Genomic DNA, 21,526 nt, shown 5'->3' with positions numbered 1-21,526 from the left:
AAATATTTCAATTTGTATCGATTTTTTGCCATTAGGACAAAAGTTGAAAGGAGCATTGCCACTGTTATATTGGATATATACACTGAAGCTTTTTAATGCAGTTAATATCTCCTTTTCTTATAGGCCCAACATTAACATAAAACGTTTTTAAGCAGTGTACACGGGCTGTGTTAGTGTGCTGATGCTCTGAGCCGGTATCAGAGAGAATCTCTCTTAATCAAAGTGACATTGAAGATGCTGCATTATGTTGAGACAGCATATTCTGACATTGTTTGTTCTTCTGCTTAACCTTCAACCATCAGTGTAATTTCTGTAACCTGGCTTTCATCTTAGCTAACAAAAACTATTGATAGGAAAACTTTTCAATTATATAGACATTATAATTGTATGTACTTATTGATATTTTAGTGGAAGCTCTGTTTTTCTGAAGGCTTTGATGTTGAAATTATGAAAGTAATTCCTTATACTTGAAAAAAATACTCATAATGAGCAATCGTAACACCTCTGGCCCTGAACAAATGTCCATACTTTCAGTTGGAAAGTATGGACCTGTTTTCTACATTTCAACTGTTCCACTGCACAATTCTACAGTGAAGAAAGCACTTTGTCTTTGATATTTACTTTAATTTTGTTTCATTGCATATGTGCACATCGTACACTGAAAGCATAGCTACAGTTTCTCCTTAGCACATTCTGACCTCTAGTCTGCCAAAAAACTATATAAAAATACTTTCATTTTAGGCATGTCTAATAAATAGGTTATAATGTTTCCTTTTTGGCTACTGATTCAACTGAGTGATTGTTTTGGAGGATGCAATTTGTGGTTCTGCTTAACTGAGTTTTTGTTTTATTGACAGGTGTCCATCACATTTGAATGAGCGTAGGCCAACACATCTCACAGTAGAATATGGCAAAAATAGTTTTTAAAGACCACAAACTAAGTCTTACAAAATGAGCATCCACTTGAATTCTCTTTAACAGTTTCAACACAAACTGAACATTACAGCCTTCATGTAGGAGTGTTTATTTAAGAACTGTTTTTTAAGACTTAGTTTTAGCTCACTGTTCTTAATAAGCTGAGTTTATAGAGTAGCACCATAGAACATAGCAAGCGTTTATATAATATAAGAACTCGAATGAAATGAAATTTAATGAATTAAATATTTGATCTGCTTTTATGACCAGAAGTCAGAAAAGGTATTTATCTATCTAACTGTTCTTCCATGAAATGTTCAGTTTGTTATGCCTGAGATTTAAAATGTGTACTTAAGTAGCTTTTCCCTAAAATTCTTAGTCAGTATTATTATTTTTATCTTTACAAGTTAGACTATATTTGTTTGTACGACAATAAACAGTTCATCTTGATTCTCTATGCACTTCTGATCATTTTGACACATGGTGTAGATTTATTTGTTTTTTGTTAGTGTAATATACTTCAACCAAATGTGTAAAATCACCTGATTGTGTTGGCTGAGTTAAATAAAGCACCACTGAGATGTTGACTTTAGTTGTTGCTCCTGGTAACTTCTCCTGTACTACGTAAAGATAAAGTACAGCAGTCACATCTGTCGTGTGTTTATTTACACCAGCAGTTTTAGTAAAGTTGACAGAAGGTTTGATGAGCATGTGAACAATTCATTTAGCTGTCTGAGACTGAACAGAAGACTTAATTTAAAAGAAACCGGTGTCAATGGGGTGATGAAAGGGCCGGGGCCAACAGCTGGATTGTTCAGTTGGAAACTTCGAATGACGTTCTGGTGATTGATCAGTGCAGACAAACAGAGGAAAAAACATATAGGAAGGGCCAAACATGGCTCTTCAACGAAACAAGAAAGAATTTCTATGGACTAAAATTGTATTTCCTGGGTTTATCATTAAATTACATTTCAATGTATCAATGTTGGGACCTGCTATATCTGCATAAATCAGGGAAATGTGACTTCCGATCTGAACATTTGTGTAACAAGTGATGTGTGGGAGGTGCGCTGCAGTAATAAAAACACAAAGACTTTGCTGATGATCACTGTGTTAGCCATAGCGAGCAAACAGAGGACACAGAGTAATTTTTTAAGTAAAAACTCATAATTCTAAACCTCTAATTAAAGAGCAGAGACATGTTTTTTTTGCAGCAGCAGGAGTTTCCCCCTCTTTCATTTGTTTAAAGGTGTGTTACTTCATAATGAACTATTCCCTGGCCCACGAAACAAAATCAAATTTTATTCAACAAAACTTGTTGCAAACCTTTTGGGTGAAAGACACAAATTCAGTGTCACTTTTGCACCAGTGTTCTACTGTGAAAGTAATTCCAGGGCTGTGTGCTATTTTAAAACTGCAGTCGGCAGCAGTGCAGCCTGAGTGTTTGATGTATCCAGTGCTTGATAGCCATTTCTGGGTTCTCTACTTACCAGTGGCAAAGGGGGCTAACCCTGCAGTTTATCTTGGGCAGTATTTAAAGCAGCGATCAAAGCTGTACAAACCAATTGTCATCATGCGTCTCCGGAGGGAATTTTGAAGTACATTAATGCTCCTTCTTTGGGAAATAATTGTGCCACTCTGTGACTTCATTAGGTCTCCTGGCTGTTTCAAAAGATGTTCTCTCTGGAGGTTGAAAGCCACATCGCTGGCAGACAGCATCCCAAGGGGCCGAATGAATAAAAAAGGAGAGATTATAATGAGATTGAGTTAGCCATGACCAGGATTGGGCTTTTCATTATTCCACTGGCTGGAGAGGGAGAGAGCGAGAGGGAGAGGGACAAGGCTGACATAAAGAAATGTGTTGTTGCAGGACCCACACTCGCCATCTGCCACGGGGGTCCAATGGTAGGCAGCCAATGCATGCTTATCATTGCCATGGGTATCAAAGGGGCCTCCTCTCTGGAGATTGCTCCATTAAAACTGCAAACGCCAAATCCCCTGCACGCACGAAACAGAAATCCTGCATTTCATTCACAAGTAACACTTGCTATTGATTCAGGAAATTAAAATTCGGGAGAACATTAGGAAAGCTTTGAATTATTTTCTCCTTTTGTTTAATAGCCTGTGTAAAGTATAATCTTAACTGAGTTATTCAAAGACGGTATGGTCACTTTTTTGTTTTCATGACATGTGTGGCAGCATCCTGAGAAAGTGCACCGACTAATAGGACTTTTTTGTCAGTTATAGTCTTGTTTTTTCCCCACATTCATTGTCTGTGGCAGCAGTGATCCAGAGATCAGGACCATTGATCATGACCTGTCCTTTGGCCAGTTATTCAGAAGTCCCACAGACTGCCTCTGTGAAACAGAAAAAAGAGGGGGGTGGGGAGGGAGAAGAAGAAAAATCAATAGGTTTCCATTATCTGGTTGGGCGGTGTCACTGGCCTGTCAATGATCCTGTTACAGCGATGGTACAAGGGTGACACGGGCCCACACTCAGCCGCCGCTGACAAGAGGAAAACATGCTGACAGGCACCGGGAACAAGTTGGAACACAGATTTGCACTTCAAGCAGCCGTCCGAGGAGGTATCGTGCAAGGCCACCACGCGGCAAGGGGCGAGCTCGGCTGGGGTGGAGGTGGAGGGGTTGAGTGTGTCTGTGTGTGTGTGTGGAAGGGGGTGTGGGGGGGATTCCCAGCCAACCTTCTTCTACTGTCTGACTGTCTAGCTCTCTACCACAAATGCTTTTATCCTCCTATAAATTATTCACCTCTGGATACACCAAAGGAAACTGGCTTGCACTGATTGTGGCTGAGGGGAAATTCATAAAACCTATGGCCGGGCCCGTTTGGCCACTCATGCAAAAACTCATGCAAGTCCCAATCTGAGCTTGTTTTAATGAATGTCTAGCATGCACATTGGATCATATATATATTAATGTGACATCACTGATATTTTTTGTTTTCTGTATTATCATGTTTGGGATATTCATGTGTCAGTTATAATGGGAAATGGTCACTTTGGGGTCATCTACTGACTTTATCGGGTCATTGAGCTCTTCTCCCTGAAAAGAAAACAAGAGTCTCCCCTCATCAGTCAGTCCAGATGGCCGGTCAGAAATTAAGGAAGACATCAACTGTCTCTTGAAAGAGCACGAATCAATATATTTTGACAAGGATCAAATGTGCTTCAGATGAACCTTTTGGCACTCTCAAAACAATCTTCCCCCTCATGTCAAACCTCTTTATTTTTGTTTGTCTACATGTAACCACCAGATATCCCATGACTCCTGGATTTTGAGCAACACAATTTACTATTTAACACTTTTAAAATAGCAGGATCTCCGTTTGGCATGTTAAGAATAACACATTTCAACCTGTCAAGTCTGCAGCTTGCATCTAATTGTTTTCATTCAAGCTTTTCAACCGTGTTGGGCCTTAGGATACAGTGACGTCACGCCTTGTTAATGCACCTAAGAAAAACCCTACATTTAATCTTGAGATAGTGAAAACAAATACACATTTTGCAATAAAGAACCAGAATCTTTACCACTTTCTTAACCATTGTTAAGAAAGAAACCATTGAATTACAATTACATTTTGGTCTCGATATATATATATATAAATCTAATCTTATGTGAAAATGTTGGGATATTATGTATTTACCATACATAATATCGCAATATGTCACAACATGCCACAACATGCCAAACAATAACTACAATTAATTACAATTTCACAGGATTTCTACATTATATATATATAAATATGAATACATATACATTATATATTTCATATCAAATCTCTACCATTTAAAAAGCAACAATACTGTCCACAATGAACTTTTCAATGTACAATAAGAAACAGTTTCCCCCTTTTCTTTTCTTTTCTTTGTATATATATTTTGACATAATGTATGTAAGATTTTATTTTTTCTATCTAATATTTATTATATGTGTCTACAACTGTGCTGCCACTTAAGCTGATTGTTTTCTATAATATTATTATTTCTGTGTCCAGTACATACCTGCAAGTTTGTATAGATAATAAACATTACTTTTTTTTTTCTTTTTTTTTTTTTATCAATTACACCTGCCTGTGTGTAAATTCTTTTAAACTTGTAATGTAGACAATCCGGCCCATAATGACTGGGGAATTCAGGTTAATATGTTGACAAGGTCTAACAACAGCGGGTCATGTTGCGCAACACACGCATGACTGCCTCCGCTCACTGCGGCAGCTGACAGGTCCTAATCATGCGCTGCCCTCCAGGCACCGGGGGCAAAGAGGCTTTTAATCACTGAATCATAGAGCAGCGCCACGGCTCCACGTTGAGGCGTAATTACAGTCAAAGTTGCAGTAATTGTTGCAGCTAATTGGGCAGACAAGTGCACGGTGCTGTTGTACTGTACGTGCTGCATGTACCTGACTCTGCAGAGGGGGGGGGGGGGGGGGGGGGGGGGGGGTTATAGAGCGTCTGCAGTGACAGAGGTGGTGATGATGCGGCAACATGCTGGTTTCTATTTCTTTGTATTTATGTCACTGTGTGCCAAATAAAAACAAATAAACAAACCCTACATACGTGTTAATAATATATGTGGGCTTTTTAATGCCAAAAGAAACCATATAAATGCACAGTTTTGTTACGTTTTCCTTAATTCATTTGTCAAAAAAAAATAAAAATCAGTCAGTTATATAATGCATCTGAGACCACAGATGCTGTACTGTATAAATATAAACAGTCTAGGCATCTGATTCAAACATGTAACATGTTATTTGTTATTTCAGTCTGAAAATCAGCCTCGAGTTCCTGCAGCTTTAAAGTGTTGTTATGAGAATAAGCAGTGTTCCTGAAATATGAACGTGTTAATAAAGGAAAGCACCGAGGATTCCACATGGCTTCGAGCACATCGCATACCTTTATTGTTATAATTGACTGTGTGTATGTGTGTGTGTGTGTGTGTGTCATCATTGATTTATTTTAATCACTTTTTAGCACTTTGACTTGTGAAGGTGTCTCTGCAGGATCTTAACCAACTAAATAATATAAAAAACAATGCATCATGATAAATAAACGAATTAAAGAGAATAAATAGACCACCAAATAAACAATCATCACCAGGTACAGTTATGGCGCGAACGTATTGCATCAGATACATTAATTAATAAAAAGTAAATAAATAAACAATCATCATCATCGTGTCATGTACAGTGAGGACATCAATAATGCACACTAATGGTCGCACTTTGGAAAAACACCATTATTTCCTATTAATTAGTCCACCGAGCAAGATGCCTTGAGACGCGGGGCCGCATGGAGGTGTGATTGGTGACTGGTCAGGGAGCAGCTGCCCTGGAACCCGCCGGGCTCAGCCTGACCTGCTTTTGATTTCACCATCACTAAACTCAATATATATAAATACACGTATACTTGACAGGCAATGTGTATGTATACATATATATATATCCGAGCTGAGAGGTTTTTGGTTTGGATGAGGGGAGAAATGTAGAATATGAGCCAGGAATGACGAGTCAGACATGATTTCGCCAAATCATAAATAGTGTGGAGAGAGAGAGAGAGAGAGAGAGAGAGAGAGAGAGAGAGAGAGAGAGAGAGAGAGAGAGAGAGATGCAGATCTCATAACGTGTGTGTTTGGGGCTGAAGTGTCTGCAGTGATCCATCATATTCCACTCGCTCTGCCTCCATCCACACTGATCCAGTCAGATTCTGTCCACGTGCCCCATTCAACGAAAACACAAAGAGAGAGAGAGAGAGAGATGAGCATGTGATCTGAAATCCCACAATCATTCACACGGAAAGAGACGACGTGCCTGCGTGTGTGATTGTGTCAGTAATCACTTATGTGGGTGTGAAACGGCTTCATGGGACTAAAACAGAAAGCGTCTGGGGCCCATGAGCTGGTGCCACGCTGCAGTTCTCACGGACGGACGGTAGGGGCCGCTGCTCATTTCGTCCTGGAAGTAGAAACGCGGGTGAAAGTGATAACACACAGATCCACACACACACCTACACGATGAGAAAATACAAGAAACTAAGTCAGGTGAATAAAGGAAAATAAGGTGTTGAATTAGAAAAATAACAGCCATGATGTCAGCAAACACTGCAGAATATTGCATCTTGATTTTTTATTTTATTTAGTAAACCATTCCTGTACAGTTTATTGCAGTTTATTGTTGTTTAGATATTTCTGATAGAATGAGGTTTTACACAGGCCTGTTGCAGCCTGCATGTTCAACATGAAGAGCTCTAAACACGGATGCAGCAACTCCTCTGCTGGAAGGCCAATTTCCTTTTGAATGTGATTCCACCTCATTTGTTTTATTTTATTTTATTAAAAATCAATCAGCTGTGGCTACTGAAAGCTCTCCTCCCCACCTTGCTCTCTCTCTCTCTCTCTCTCTCTCTCTCTCTCTCTCTCTCTCTCTCTCTCTCTCTCTCTCTCTCTCTCTCAGGGGTCTGCAGGAGCAACATCACATCTGCAGCAATCTAACACATCTCACAACAAAAAGAAGAGAAACACACACAGAGAGAATCTTCTTTGTCGCATTTGAGGAAGAAATTTAATTACAACCGCGGGTGTGTGCAGGCATTGACGAAAAAAAAAAAAAAAAAGAAAGAAAGAAAATAAAAGATACCAGGCGACAAATGAATACACAGAGCAAATGACAAAACATGAGGGGGAATAACTGACAGATGAAAAGATGGAGGATGTGCAGCTAACAGGCGAAACGCGCCCGTACAAAGCCGCGCGCACCTTTGAGAGCAGGAGTTTGTTTTATTGCTCTTCTCCCGGGTTCATCTCCTGTCGATTTGCAGGAGAGGAGAAGGGGGGATAAGCGAACATGCCCTGTTTAAGAAACAAACATGCAGATTAGATGGGATTCTGACAACACGCGGCGCAGGCTTCATGTCCCACAGCTCATATCTCAACAATGAAGGGAGACGCGCACGAAAACACGGGGTTGAAAAATCCACTCAGCGCGGGTGACAACACTTAAACCGTCGCTGCGCACAAAATAAAACAGTAAATGCAAATAATGAGGAGGCATCAGGAAATAAACAGAGCGAGCTGGAGACAGACTGAGAACAACTCTGGTCACTGAAGGATGGCACCGACAATCTTTGTTTAGACGTTTCACACACTGAAACTGGAGTGATGCTACAGACACACAAAGCACACACACTCACACACACACACACACACACACACACACACACACACACACACACACACACACACACACACACAAACACACAGAGTCAACAATAACAATAAAGTTGTGTGATGTTCAATATATGTTCATTCATATGTCAGGTGGAATCCCCGGTTCTTTTTTTTCATTTACACGTTTATATTTCAGGAAACACTGCATCTTCTAATAACAACATTGTATTTATGTAATTAGAGATGCATAAGTAATTGCATTTTATCATTTACTCTGTACAGGCCTATTTAATATACATTATAGGTTATACACAACCACACACCCACACCCACACACACCCACATATAGCTGTCGTCTAAATTAAGACGTGTCAGGTGTTAATGAAGGAAGCTGAGGATTCCACGTGGTTTTGAACACATCCCATAACTTTACTGTTGTTGTCCGCTGTGTGTGATCACCATTGATTTATTTAAATCACTTTCACCACTTTGGACACGTGGTGCACAGGTGTAGGGCTCACGTGCACCATCATATCCAATAAATCCATTGGACATAAATAAATAAATATCTTCTGATTTTTGAAAGTAATGCTTGTTTTAAATTCTGTGATTATTTGTACAATTTTTAAAAAAAAATCCCGGAAGTAAATCCCGGACACGCAGGTAAGTAGCGCGTTGTTCTTGTGTCACTTGTTAAAAAAATAAAAACGCGGAAACACGCAAGCAATCAGATCATTTGCGAGTGTGTAAACCGGCTCATGCGGCTTAATCCGCTAATACCTTGAGTAAAGTTAGTGCCTCTCAGTTAATGAAAGCTTGAACATAGTATTATGGCCGCTGCGATCGTGTGGACGTTCTGATGGAGTATTATTATTTTACCCATGAGGGTTGAGGAGGAGCTTTACGTGATCTGTGGAAAGTAAAGCAGCTCAACCTTCTGACTGTACACCTGTGATGAAAACACCATGAAACACACACACACACACACACACACACACACACACACACACACACACACACACACACGCACGCACACACACACACACACACACACACACACACACACACACACACACACACACACACACACACACACACACACACACACACACACACACACACACACACACACACACACACACACACACACTGTTAGATGGATCCTTCATGTCCGAGGACCAGAGCCTCCATCATGGCTCTCTGATCATGGGGATTCAAACATGGGGGGGTGTCTGCCTTGGTAATCTGACTCCTCTTGAGTTAAACTACCAATAGGTCATATACACATGCTACAGTATAGAGCCTGTGACAATTGTCATGTTAAAGCCCCTTCTTTTGAAAACTGTGCTTTGCTTATTGTCATTGCACTTGGATGTGACTGCAGGATGATGTGTAATGTCTGTTTTCATGTTCATCTGCTGAAGGAGGAAAGTTTCTCTCTGTTCATCTTGTGACGTCACAACTCCTCTCAGCCAACTATGGCCACGAATGAAAAAAAAAAACAAATTCACTTGTAACCAATATCTGGCTTCCTGATATCTGTTTCACTAAATAGACATTATTATGCTGTAGATAGTTGTTATTATCCCAAAGTAGCTGATTATGATGCTGATGTAAAAACTGCTTGGTTGCCCTGTGGACCACAGAGAGACAGACAGACATGTCCAGTGCAGACAGTTCAAGTAAGAGTGCTACATCAAGTGAAAACAAAAGTTTACTTATTGATTTCCCCCCAGTAGTTTTCTGGAAAAAAATTGTTTGTTGTTGTTGTTGAAACAACATTTTGCTTATGAATCAGTGGCTGCATCTCCATTTTTTGCAGGATAATATTTTTGTGATTTGTGGCAGGCCTACTAAGTTTTCCTTTAAATCACATGTTTAGTGGAATAAATTGTAAATTTAGACATTGTTTTGATTTCAATATAAATATTAATAACACATAGCCAAACACAGGAATACTTCATTCCTTTGATGTGGACTGTAAATAATAATCAAAAAAATAAAGTGAATTTGCATTGTTTTATGTTGTTTGATTCAGAGATTCCTCTGGGTTAAATAACCAGCCTATACGATGATAAAGGGAATGCATTAAAACCTGCCTATGTGCTTTTACAGTTTGTTGTCCTGTCTAGAAACTTAACTTTCCCTCAACAGTGCTTCTTTATAGTAACTGCCCTTTGTAGGACAGAAATAATATTGAGAGATTAGTAAATACATGTCTGTGGGGACCTTTCAGTATATACAAGCCAAGTTGTGCTGTGTGAGAATGATCTGTTGCACATAATTATAAATAAAGAACAAGCTTATAATTGTTGATTTTCCAAAAGTAAGAATGAGTGAGCTTCTCTGAATTAAGATTTTTTTTTTCTCCCCTGCATCCTAGTAAACTACTAATGAAGCTCGCTGAATATTCAGAAAACCTGTGGGCTAGTGTGAAATAATTATCTTTATATTACACTTTAAATGCTCCTTATTTTTTGTGCCCAATTTCCTGCTCTGTGAACTGTAACACGCCACGGTGACGGCGTCCCCGCAGGCCTGAGCATTACGGGCGGCTGTTCCTCAATTCGCCCCGGCAAGCCTCATTATTCCATTCTCCTCCACTATCCAAGGTTGATCTTAATCGCCAGATCAACAACCGCGATGTGTGAGAGAACAAATAATGGAGACAAAATGAACAAATGATAAGTATGCTGTGAAAAGTACAATACGTTTCTTATTTAGCATTTAGATAACTATCTATCCTGAGGAGCAAGCTTCAAAGTTGAACTCAGTTTAGGCGAGGGGGGATTAATTCTCTCTACTGCATGCTTCATTGAATCTCTCATTACCAAACTTTGTCTGTATTGATGTTAGATTTGATTGAAGATTAGAGCATTTAGCAAATCTTGCTTTTCCGCATGTATCAGGCTTTTTCAAGCGCGGCACACCGCTCGCTGGTCAATACCCTCACTTTTATCCAGTGTCTGCTTCATTTAAACTTAATCAACTCCATCAATGAACTGGAACAGCGAAACGTCCCCTGGAACAATAGCTTTTGTCGGATAATGCTTTGGTCTTATTCCCAACCGGGTGGCGATAAACCTAAAATTACACTATGATGAACTATTTCAATCAATATGATAATGGAAATTGGCTTGGTGACTCTTTGCAGGGCTTAAGGAGGCAGGCTAAAGCCTATGTGACATTAATACATCTCCATGCTCTCTCCCTGCTGTTGCAACCCCCTGCCTCACTTTATTGTCCCATCTTTTCAGTGACATTGACTGCACCATATTGCAAAGCGCCTGGTAGTTTAATGATCTATCTGCACCAGGGAATGCTTGTGCTGAAATGGATGCACAAGCTGACGGTGCTCATGCATTGTTTTGCTGCTAAATTATTGGCTCTATAGTTTGTTTCCTGTAGTGGCTCAGCGGGATGTAGATCAATCATTGATGGCACCGCTGTAAAGCAGCCGCAGCACGACTTTTTGCTGCTCATTTGGACGTTTTGTCCTTGTGTGGGATTCGGCGCCTGTTATAGGCTCCAGTTCATCATATTTATACTGCTACCAAAAGACCAATTTCACAAGCCTTAGCAAAGAAAACGCATGCTCCCCCATCTGTTGCATACAAATAAATATGCCACCTTCTGGGACAATCCAGGAGTGATCACGATGATCAACTGCCAAGTGATATGACTTACCATAAACCTGTTTATTTGACAAGTTTCCCCCTCAGCCAATAATTGTCAATTTATTCCAGCATCTATTATTATTATTATTCTCTGAAATGATTTATGGAACACACACAGAGTTGTTTTGCTCCACACCTTTCACAGTCATTTCATTATCATTTCTGAGGCCAGTGTTGGCACGTGGCACGAGATGGATGCCTTTGTGTTGTTTCACACAGAATTGAACATTTATTACTGGAGCTTAAAGTCGCAGCTGTCATGTAGAAAGGACTCAATGATCAACCCTATCCCCTATGACTTACATGCACTGATGGAGTCATTGGTCTGGTTTTCCCATCACAAATTTTTAATTTCATTTAAACCAACAGTAATTGAAGAGAAGGAAACACCCTAGTGGATGATCCATGAAATCATGCAGGTTGGCAGCGCTTCAGATATCAGAAAGATCTTAAAAAAACCCACCCCAAAGCCAAATAATGCACAAATTTAACAATGACATCTTGTCAGGATATAAACAGGACATTTTCAAAGAGTGGGCCAGGCCCCATATATGTCAGTCAGTGTTCCAATCAGAATATTTGTGCTGAGAGAAACCCAACAAATGATTGGAAATCCTTTCAGATAACATTAAATAAGACAAAATCACAATATATATTATGATGGAGAAAAGCCTCCTTTAATAAAGTCTATTGCATGTGTAGAATTAAAGATGACAAGATTTTTACAGTGTGCTCAGTTTTGACCGTGCTGACCAGTGGTTATATAGCCTACTTTTAGAAGAAGAGAAGATGAAGATGAAAAAGAATATCTTAAACTTTTTCTCCATTGACGTTTCAGAAAATCCATGTGAAAAGGGTTTAAATCCTGGAACGAGACTGACCTGCTGCTAGATTTATCATGACCATAACACATTTGATGAAGATTGTGTACATAATAGCAGAGTGAAGAAACATGCATCCCATAAACAACTGCAAATCAGCCTTTTCCTACAACTTCCTGTGTCCTTGGTCTTCAATTGAATTCTGTCTTCTTACCTCATCTCTTAAAAGAGTTAGAAGTGAAATAACCTTTCTTCTGTGGTAAATGTAATTGAACCATGAACCATCCAATCATAGAGGTAAATATGTTCATGATATGACCATGAGCTACACAAATTACAGACATCACTAGTACATCGGAGGATTGTGGGTAGTGAAGAACTTCTCTGTGAAATTGTGAATAAAGCACGTTTTTCGTAAAACCCAGTAGACAATATAGGTTTTGTGGCTTCTACAGGAGCACATAACATTGTTTTATGATCTCATCGCTTGTAAGTCTACATTGGATGGTTAAAATAATAAAGCTGATAATTGAAATCTCTATGCAGGAAACAAAGGGGATTTTTACTTCCGAAATCCCACTGTCAAGCTCTATACTTGTGATTTAAGCTAGTAACATATAAGTGATGTAACATTAAAGGACTGGCGTTTTTAGCCATTTTCTACAAATCACACATACTGTTTCTTTCCATTTATACCTGTACAGCATGAAAAGGAGACTTGAAAATGGATTGTTAGTGACTGTCTTCTTATATTCTGGTTACATTAGAGTTAGATTATTATTCTGTGGTAATGCATGCATGTGCTTTACCTTCCACTGCTATGATTTGTAGTTAATTGGCTAAAACATGCAAAACTCCAGCACTGCCCTTTAAGGAATTCTCCACTGAAGAGATGAAGGTGCCATATGTCAGAGAGCGGCCATTACCTGCGGATTAAGTGCTGATTAGTAATGTCATCTCGATGTCATCACCACATAAGGGCCGTGGAGCTGCACAGAATCACTACGAAAAAAAAGCTCTGGCCAAGTTGTTGGATGAAATGTCGTCACATTTTTCAGCAGCGCTCGTTAACACTGTTTGTATAAAAAACGCAAGTAATTTCAACCTCTCGTCCCAGCCGTCATCACATCCTTTAAACCAACAGACAATAAAGTTTTTGAAAAAAGAGTCACTTTCTAGTGAGACCGATAATAATAGATACTTAGTTATATATCTGTTATCTTATATCATCAACTTAAAGGCCACTCAGTGCACTCATACCTCTTCCGAGACAGAATGGCCACTTTTTCACCATATAGCACACATGCATTGAGATCAGATACATCTGGATCATTTTGTGGATCTGTCCTGAATTTCACCTGTTCGTAGATATTAGCCATTTGACAATCATTAATGAAAACATTGATGTTGATGCATGTAAACAAGCAAGATATTTTCTGACCCATAAACTCATTGGTGGCCAAACTCTGTTGGTCCTAATGTTAAAAAAAAGTCAAACATACCATTAGCATTTCTGTACGTAACACCACAAATAAACACAGATAAAAATATGTAATGTTGTTAAGATATAATGGGGCCAAAAATGTTGGATGCTGTTGGATATGTAAATTATTCCTTAATTGCCATGCCAACATTACAAGGCGTTAATGTCTGTGTTGTTTGAGTATCTGAGTGGTCAAAAAAATAGCATTATGAATGCCCCATTAACAATGTTATAAATGTTTACCTCTTTATCCTCCTTTATAATAGTAAGTTTGAAGCCTTTAACTATTTATCCACAGTCTAATTAGAGTTAGTTTTGCTGCAGGACGGTTCATGACAGAGATGGATACTCCGTGCCTCTATCGGCTCTCACCTCCTGCAGCAGCCAGTGTCAATTAGCCTGTCCTGCATCTTAACTCACTGAAGCTGCTTCCATGTCACCGTCATCCAGCTAACATGAAACACCAGATGTGTCGTTTGATACTTTTGAATATGTTGTTTGCCTTTGTTTCCATGTTTTTACTCTCAGTGCTGGAAATGATTTGAGAGGACAGACATGCACAACAGATACAACACCTTGAACATCAAAGACCTGCGCTGCAGTATTAGAAACACTGTGTGTGTGTGTGTGTGTGTGTGTCTGCTGTAAATCTGCACAGGCTCACACACATCCGCGTGGATGCTGGGGGTTTGCGTGCACGTCAGCCGCAGCAAGCCATCCGAGACATCCCGGAATATATAAAAATTTACAGGCCTTTTTCCTGCTTTGTCTGTCTTCTATTCCATTCTCTTAGGCGAGCGGGGCCTGAGTGATAGAGCCAGAACCTTTCAACTCACCCAGCGAGTGTAAATACCTGTCATGTTTGATTGACGCTCTGACGTGCACATGCGATGCTCTGCATGAGGCGAAGACAGAGTGGGAACACAGAACACGACGGCTCTGCTGTCTTTAAACCAAAGATGTAATGAATGAGTAATTACACCAAAACTACGTCTTTATTTCCTCGATTGGAATTTCTCACAGTGAGGTTTGCATAAGCTCCTGACAGCTGACACTGAACAAGAGTGGATCCACATTATTGGCTTTAATTCTCATCATAGTAATACACATTTTAACATCACTCAACATGTTCAACATATAATTACATTAAACAGAGCAGCATTAGTTTGTTTTTTCAAAAGTATCACCCTATCAACTGTTTGGATCCATTTTGGGTCTGCCAATTAAACGTTGTGTTGCTTATCATAACTGCTAATGCTACGTGCACTGTAATATCAAGCAGATTAAGTTGTTGTTCTACCATAGTTAAACTGGAGGCGTGATCATTCAGTCCGTGATTCTTCATAATCATGGACACCAAACACAATGCTCACATACATGTTGCATTTATTGATACTAACCCATTTCAAATGGGTTGTTGTTGGGTAGGTCACAGGTCACTGCTCAACCTTGGTCCGCTTATAGCATTTCATCCTTCGCACAAGAGCAGAACCGTTTTACCTGCAGAGAAACATTCTGCTGCACTCTGATTGGTTTATTGCATGTTGTGCACAAAACACACTAATGATTCATTAGGTTTCAGGTGAATTTTGGACACGCCCCAAATGCATTAGCACTGTGCGCTATAGACTTTTAGATGTGCGAAGATCCCTCAAATAGAGCCCTTTAAACTGAAAGTTAACACTCAGTCGCTGCTTTGATTCAGCGCCTTGGCATTGCACTTGGATATGATGCCAACACAATAACATGTCACTGTCCATATATGGGCAGCACTTTCATGAATACCCAGTCTTTGATTGTAAGGACTTAATGCATTGTTTTAGTATACATTATGCACTGAGCATTGTGAATGCTGTGTGGCTTGACACACATTTCTTTGTTTGGCCTCAGAATGGTAAAGCTGACGTATTTCACAATGGGCTTTTGCTTTGATTTAAAACACCAAAAAGCATATCGCTCTCATCTGCACTCCAATGGGCTGGAACTGGCAGGAAAGAAACAATTTAACTAAAGAGAATATATGCATCAAATGAAAAGCAGATGAAAAAATATGCAATTATGTTCCTGATTGGGTTAAGTATTTCTCTGCCAGCACATGCCAGCTACCACTAGAACCTGCCCCAAATGGGAGGCTTCCAGGCCTGGGTGAGGCCCCAGAAAACGTCACATCAAAATGGTGCCGTCTCCCGCTACGCCTCCTTTTCCTCAGATCCATGGCCAGTGCGTCCCCCTTGTTCCCCTCTCCTGTGTGCTCTGCTCTGCCCCTCTCTGCGTCCCAGATAATGGAGCTGAGCTTCTGTCTGCCAAAGGGTCCGTAGCTGCCCGGGAGTAATGACCTGAGGGGGTACTTTGTGACAACCAGGGTATAATAATGCCTCCAGCCACGGACAAAGCAGACCCTTGGGGTCAATTTTTAAATACTTTTATGTTTTTCACCGAGGGTAAGAGTCATTTGTTTTTATTGTAGCCCATATACCACATGGACACTGCAAAACCCACAAATTTATTCCGAAACAAGGGATATAAAGTGTGGTTAATGTTATTTATTTCAACAAAATGTGGGTAAGTCTTGATGGAGCACAGTGAGTGCTGACCCATCGCTTTTGATGAAACATCTTCCACTTTTTAACAGAATTCATCCTGCAAATGTCTGTAGGCCATAGTCCAGCAGATCAAAATAGTGTTATTGAGGCACGCTCGGGAGTAGGGAATCACCTGCGAATAAAAGACTTCTCCTAATAGGTTAATTGTAACAAAAGCACAGGGTCCTGCCCCGTTGAACAGAAGAGGATTGTTCGAACACAGGCCTGTGGAAACGATGTCAAGCAATGTGCTGCCTGCTCTCCCCTGCAGGGCCAGAGTTTGTCTGTCAGCAGTTAAATGCTTACCTCCTACTCCTCCCCTAACACTCAACAATCAATTTACCTCCTCCGGGTCTATGAACCCAAAGATTTGACCTTGCAGACTTGAGCTTTGTTTCCCCCTCATCTCTCACACCTCAAAGAATACTTATTAGAATGCAGAGGAAAGATGTTTTGAAGTTCTGTTTCTATGGCCAGAACCACAGGGATTCATTTGTTCAATGAAACCGAAATTTCCACTTAGATCAGTTTTGACATGGAGCAGAACGAGGCACTGCTATTATTTTATATATATAAAAAACATTATATATATATTTATATATGTTGTGCAGTTCAATTATTTGTACTGTAAACTGTTTTGCTTCAGTGAAAATCATTAGGAGCTCAAAGGAGTATGTCAACATTATAGGAAATACTTTTAGATTATATGCAGCAATTTAAATCAGAAGACTGATGCCACACATGTCTTCTCGATAAATATAAAGACACTGCCAACAGCTGGTTAGCCTAGCTTCAAGCCTCTGTCCATATAAGATATATTTAACTTCTTTAATTTACATCTTGTTTGTTTAATTTATTAAACCACAAGTTTAAATTCTCACACCTCTGTTTCTGCGTGAATAAAAAAAATTGATATAATGTGTTAATTAGTGAGATTTAGAGGTTCTGTTAGCCAAATGTCTTTTTAGAGAACAGGGTGTTTTCTAGTCTTTATTATAATTTAACGATATAATGTGTAACGATTGCTCATTAAAATGTCTCAAGACAACTAGACCTATGTTATATATTTTGTTGGCTTGGGTACTTGTATAATCCAAAATATTTCACACAATAAATCCCCAATTATATTCAAAGTAACGAGACATTTCATTTTGGTCAAATTTTAATTGCATCGTATTAGCTTTATCTGTGACTTTGTTATAACTTCACAGGCAAAGTTGCCAGTAAGCTAGTCGACTGTTTTTTCCTTCCAAGGTTTGTATTTCTTCACTCGTTATGGATCATGAAGATTCATTGTCATTTGTGGTGTAGCATGAATCAAATATTATAATATTTACGATTTGTGCTTGAGTCAATTTCAGTAGATTTTCATTTTGCAACAATGGTGAAGACAACTCCCATGATCCAACTTTTTTCAGGATGCCACTGAACTTGGTGTTTGTTATTGTTTTGTGGTCCTACTTTGTGTTGACGCTAACCACTGCTCTTTACTGCTGTGAAACTTTCTTTCCTCTGTAGCCATTCCCCAACCTTAACTGCACATTTATTATGTTAACCATGATGATGAAGGTCCTGCAGGCTTTAAGTGCCACCACGGGGGCGCTGTTTTGATCGACCTATGGGTCATACCAGAAAGTTGTGACAAATGACATATATGGTTGTTTAGGTTGGATTGTTTGAGCTTAAGTTGATCAATTTGTTTAATGTTTATGCCTTTTTCAATAAATTAAGATCGTGTCTGTATGCTAAGCTAAGACACTCATCTGCTCATTCTAGCTGATGTAGATATTAATTTTTCTCATCTTCATGAGCACATTTCTCAATTTGTTAAGCGTCATATAAAATCCCAGCTCACATGCTGTTGTTTTGTCAGTTTGTGCTGACCAGTGGGAGTCATTCATGAAAGATGCTGCTCCCGAAGATGACTGAGTCCTGTTCAGTCCTCTGTACTGAACAATTAATATGCCATGTATTTTATGGTTAATAGAAAAACAAAGCCAGTTCTTGATGAATGACTGTGCTATAGCTAGTGTGATAAATTAAATAATGTATTTCACAGGCACCAATCTTTCAAAACTGAAAAGCAGTTTTTAGTGTTTTGTATATTTTACACGTGATGTACTTTTATGTTGAGGGGTAAACAGCCCGGGGATGTCGCTGTGTCAATCAAAGACTTAAAATCCTAGGATTTATTCGGTCCCCCTCCCATTTGTACAGTATCCAATGGAGGGAGTGCACACCCAGCAAGGGGCTAGGTAATTGGGTATACTGAGAATACAAAAAAGGGGAAAAGCTGAACCTTTTTCTCTTATCTGACATTTATTGAAACTGCTGATGGTTCACAACAAAGCTTTCTTCTGGGGCGTGCGAGAAGAGCTTTTTAGTGAAGTATCATCCGTTTCATCTGTTTTAAAAGATTATTTTCAAGGCGTCTTTGCTTTTCAGTTCATGGTGTTTTTGGTTTGCATAGGAGGAAAAACAACTCCATCCAGCAGCACCTCTAAAACGGACTAATTAACACGTTATATCTCATTTGTTTAATAAGCAAAGGAACTGAAGTGTAAAAAAAAGATCAACTTGTGGGTTTACCACTTGCAATGTGGCAAACCCACCACAGCCAGATCATTGCATCCAAATAAACTTTGATATCAACACTTATATCAATTCAGCCCATTTTAACTGACCTATACATTTATCGAAATTAATTAAGATTGTGCTAAAACACATTCATAGTTAATATAGACTGTGACAGTACATCCAGGATGGTGAATATTGTAATAATGTGAAACTACCTTTTTTGCCCTCTCCATTCTGCTGATACTGTGTGAGTGTGAGGTCGGCAGATTGTGTTACCTCTGGGTAGCCTTTATGCCAAGCTAATCATCTGCTGGTTGGAGCTTTATATTTAGCACACAGAAAGAAGGATTGGTATGCATATTTTTATCATACTCTCCTAAAGCAAAGGTTGTGTTTTTCCCCAAAAATGAATGGAAATTTCCTTCAAATAATAATTGTATCATTGTTGATTATTGGTTACAGTATCTTTGAAAAAATATTTTGTCATTGTCCAATATCTGGTCATTTTTACCTTCATAGAAATGTAATCACTAATATTTAAAAAAACGACTTAAATACAATATCTGCTCCCGAAAATTAGCTTTTGGTCCATTTACAGATGTGTAATATACGAGAGCTCCCACTGTTCTTGTTGGTGTGTACGAGTGAAACAGTGTTTCAGTCTAAAATAGAAGCTTTTCAGATCCTTCTCTGGCAGTTGTGTGGAGCATTGGCTTGTTTTCACTGCTGCGTTGACCACATACAGTGTAGTTTGTGCTGGTGGAGTTTTCATTTGCTGAGGGGAAGACAGACCGGTTGAGGATGTATACACGTGGGGGAAGAGCTGCAGTAATAGAACTCAGCTGGAGTAGGTTACTTGAGGGAACGCTTCAGGAGCGGGAACGGAGCCAAAAGAGCGAGGAAACATACTTCACTTTATTGATTTTGTCGATCGTCTTAAATGAGGGGCACTCCAGGCCAAGGGCTCACCTCTGCATTTCCCCCCTGTGTGCCTGTGCTGCTCGGTGGACAACAAGCAGGAGTTACAGGAACTGGGAGATTGGAATTATCGGTGTATTTGTGTTTATGTGTAGGAAAGCCGTGTGTGTGTGTCCATTGTAATGAGCCTCTGACTCAAGCAGATGACTTTTGAAATTGTTGGATACATAAGGTTTGCTGTTATCCTAAAATGGTAATTTCCGCCACCTCTGCTCTCTGAGGTGTAAATTGGCCTATTGTTTGGATCACATACATCATATTGAAGTCCAAAGAGGAGCATGTGAGTCCATGAAACACCTCCCCCATCACGGATCATGACCTTTTGCTTTACACTAGAGATACAAGCTGCTAATGTGACTTATTCATCAACTGTGACTTGGTTATAAATGGCTTCTTAAGGCAAATATTGATTGAGTCAAGTGTAACATCACTTGGCTTAAAGCAAATGTCCATAAGCAATTATGGCTTGTGATCTCGTAGTATTTTCCATTTTTGCTTTGGCTGACATCCTCATTTGTTTCATATTCCCATATGTCCTGTCCAGTGGGACAGGAATTCAGTTTTTGTACAGTCAGTGTCAATAGTTATTCAATAATCTGCACCCTGAAGCTTGTACCTCTGAACCTACAGACGAGTGCACAACATTTCAGTCACACAGACTCATTTTACAGTCTTTTAGTGAAACTCCAGACTCTGGTCCACTTTTAAGGATTGTAATTTTATGTAAATACATTAAGGTTGGATGATGGATAAAATATTTAACTTTTGCTACAATATCATTGAATTGTAAAATTTCTTTAAATTTGAATGAAAAGTAACAAAATAACAAAATGGGGGTATCTACTTTGACCAATCCAGAGAAATGAAGTCCCCCTGAGCTCAAAATATGTTTTGCTTATTGCTACTGCACTTGAATGATGTTTGAATCTTGAAAGGTGTTTGCGCATTCACCTTTTAAAAATGTGATGTAGAAACTGGAGGCTTGAATGAGTCATCTTGTATCCAGCAGTGAGATTTTTTTGAAATGATAAATATTCTGATAATATTCATATTTTAATTTGGAAGGGTAACTTGTTTTTATGAGTTTGGTTTGAAAAAACACATCAGACACAATTATGAATTTGATGTAATAGCTTTCTGTGAAGAAGTCATCTGGTGTCCAGTAGTTACATTTATTAAAATTAACAATACATATATTTATATTTCAATAAAAAATAAATGTTTATGGAAAAACTATTCAACACAGATTTAGTAGTATTTTATGTGTTTTAATATATTGTGATCTTTAAATGCAGGACATCTCCATAAT

The 21,526-nt window shown here is 39.1% G+C and overlaps 1 protein-coding gene across 1 annotated transcript in view; it reads left to right on the top strand.

The window, feature by feature from the left end:
* znf644b (zinc finger protein 644b) overlaps positions 1-21,526 on the top strand; it is a 61,658-nt gene that overhangs the window by 9,356 nt on the left and 30,776 nt on the right. The window contains exon 6 of the mRNA XM_061078923.1: positions 1,604-1,626. Within this exon, the coding sequence (XP_060934906.1) occupies positions 1,604-1,626 (23 nt within the window). The remainder of the gene's footprint in view (positions 1-1,603; positions 1,627-21,526) is intronic.

The sequence above is a fragment of the Limanda limanda genome, chromosome 9, assembly GCF_963576545.1.
Source record: "Limanda limanda chromosome 9, fLimLim1.1, whole genome shotgun sequence".
In the NCBI taxonomy this organism is placed as follows: domain Eukaryota; kingdom Metazoa; phylum Chordata; class Actinopteri; order Pleuronectiformes; family Pleuronectidae; genus Limanda; species Limanda limanda.
This window is presented reverse-complemented; position numbering and strand designations above follow the sequence as displayed.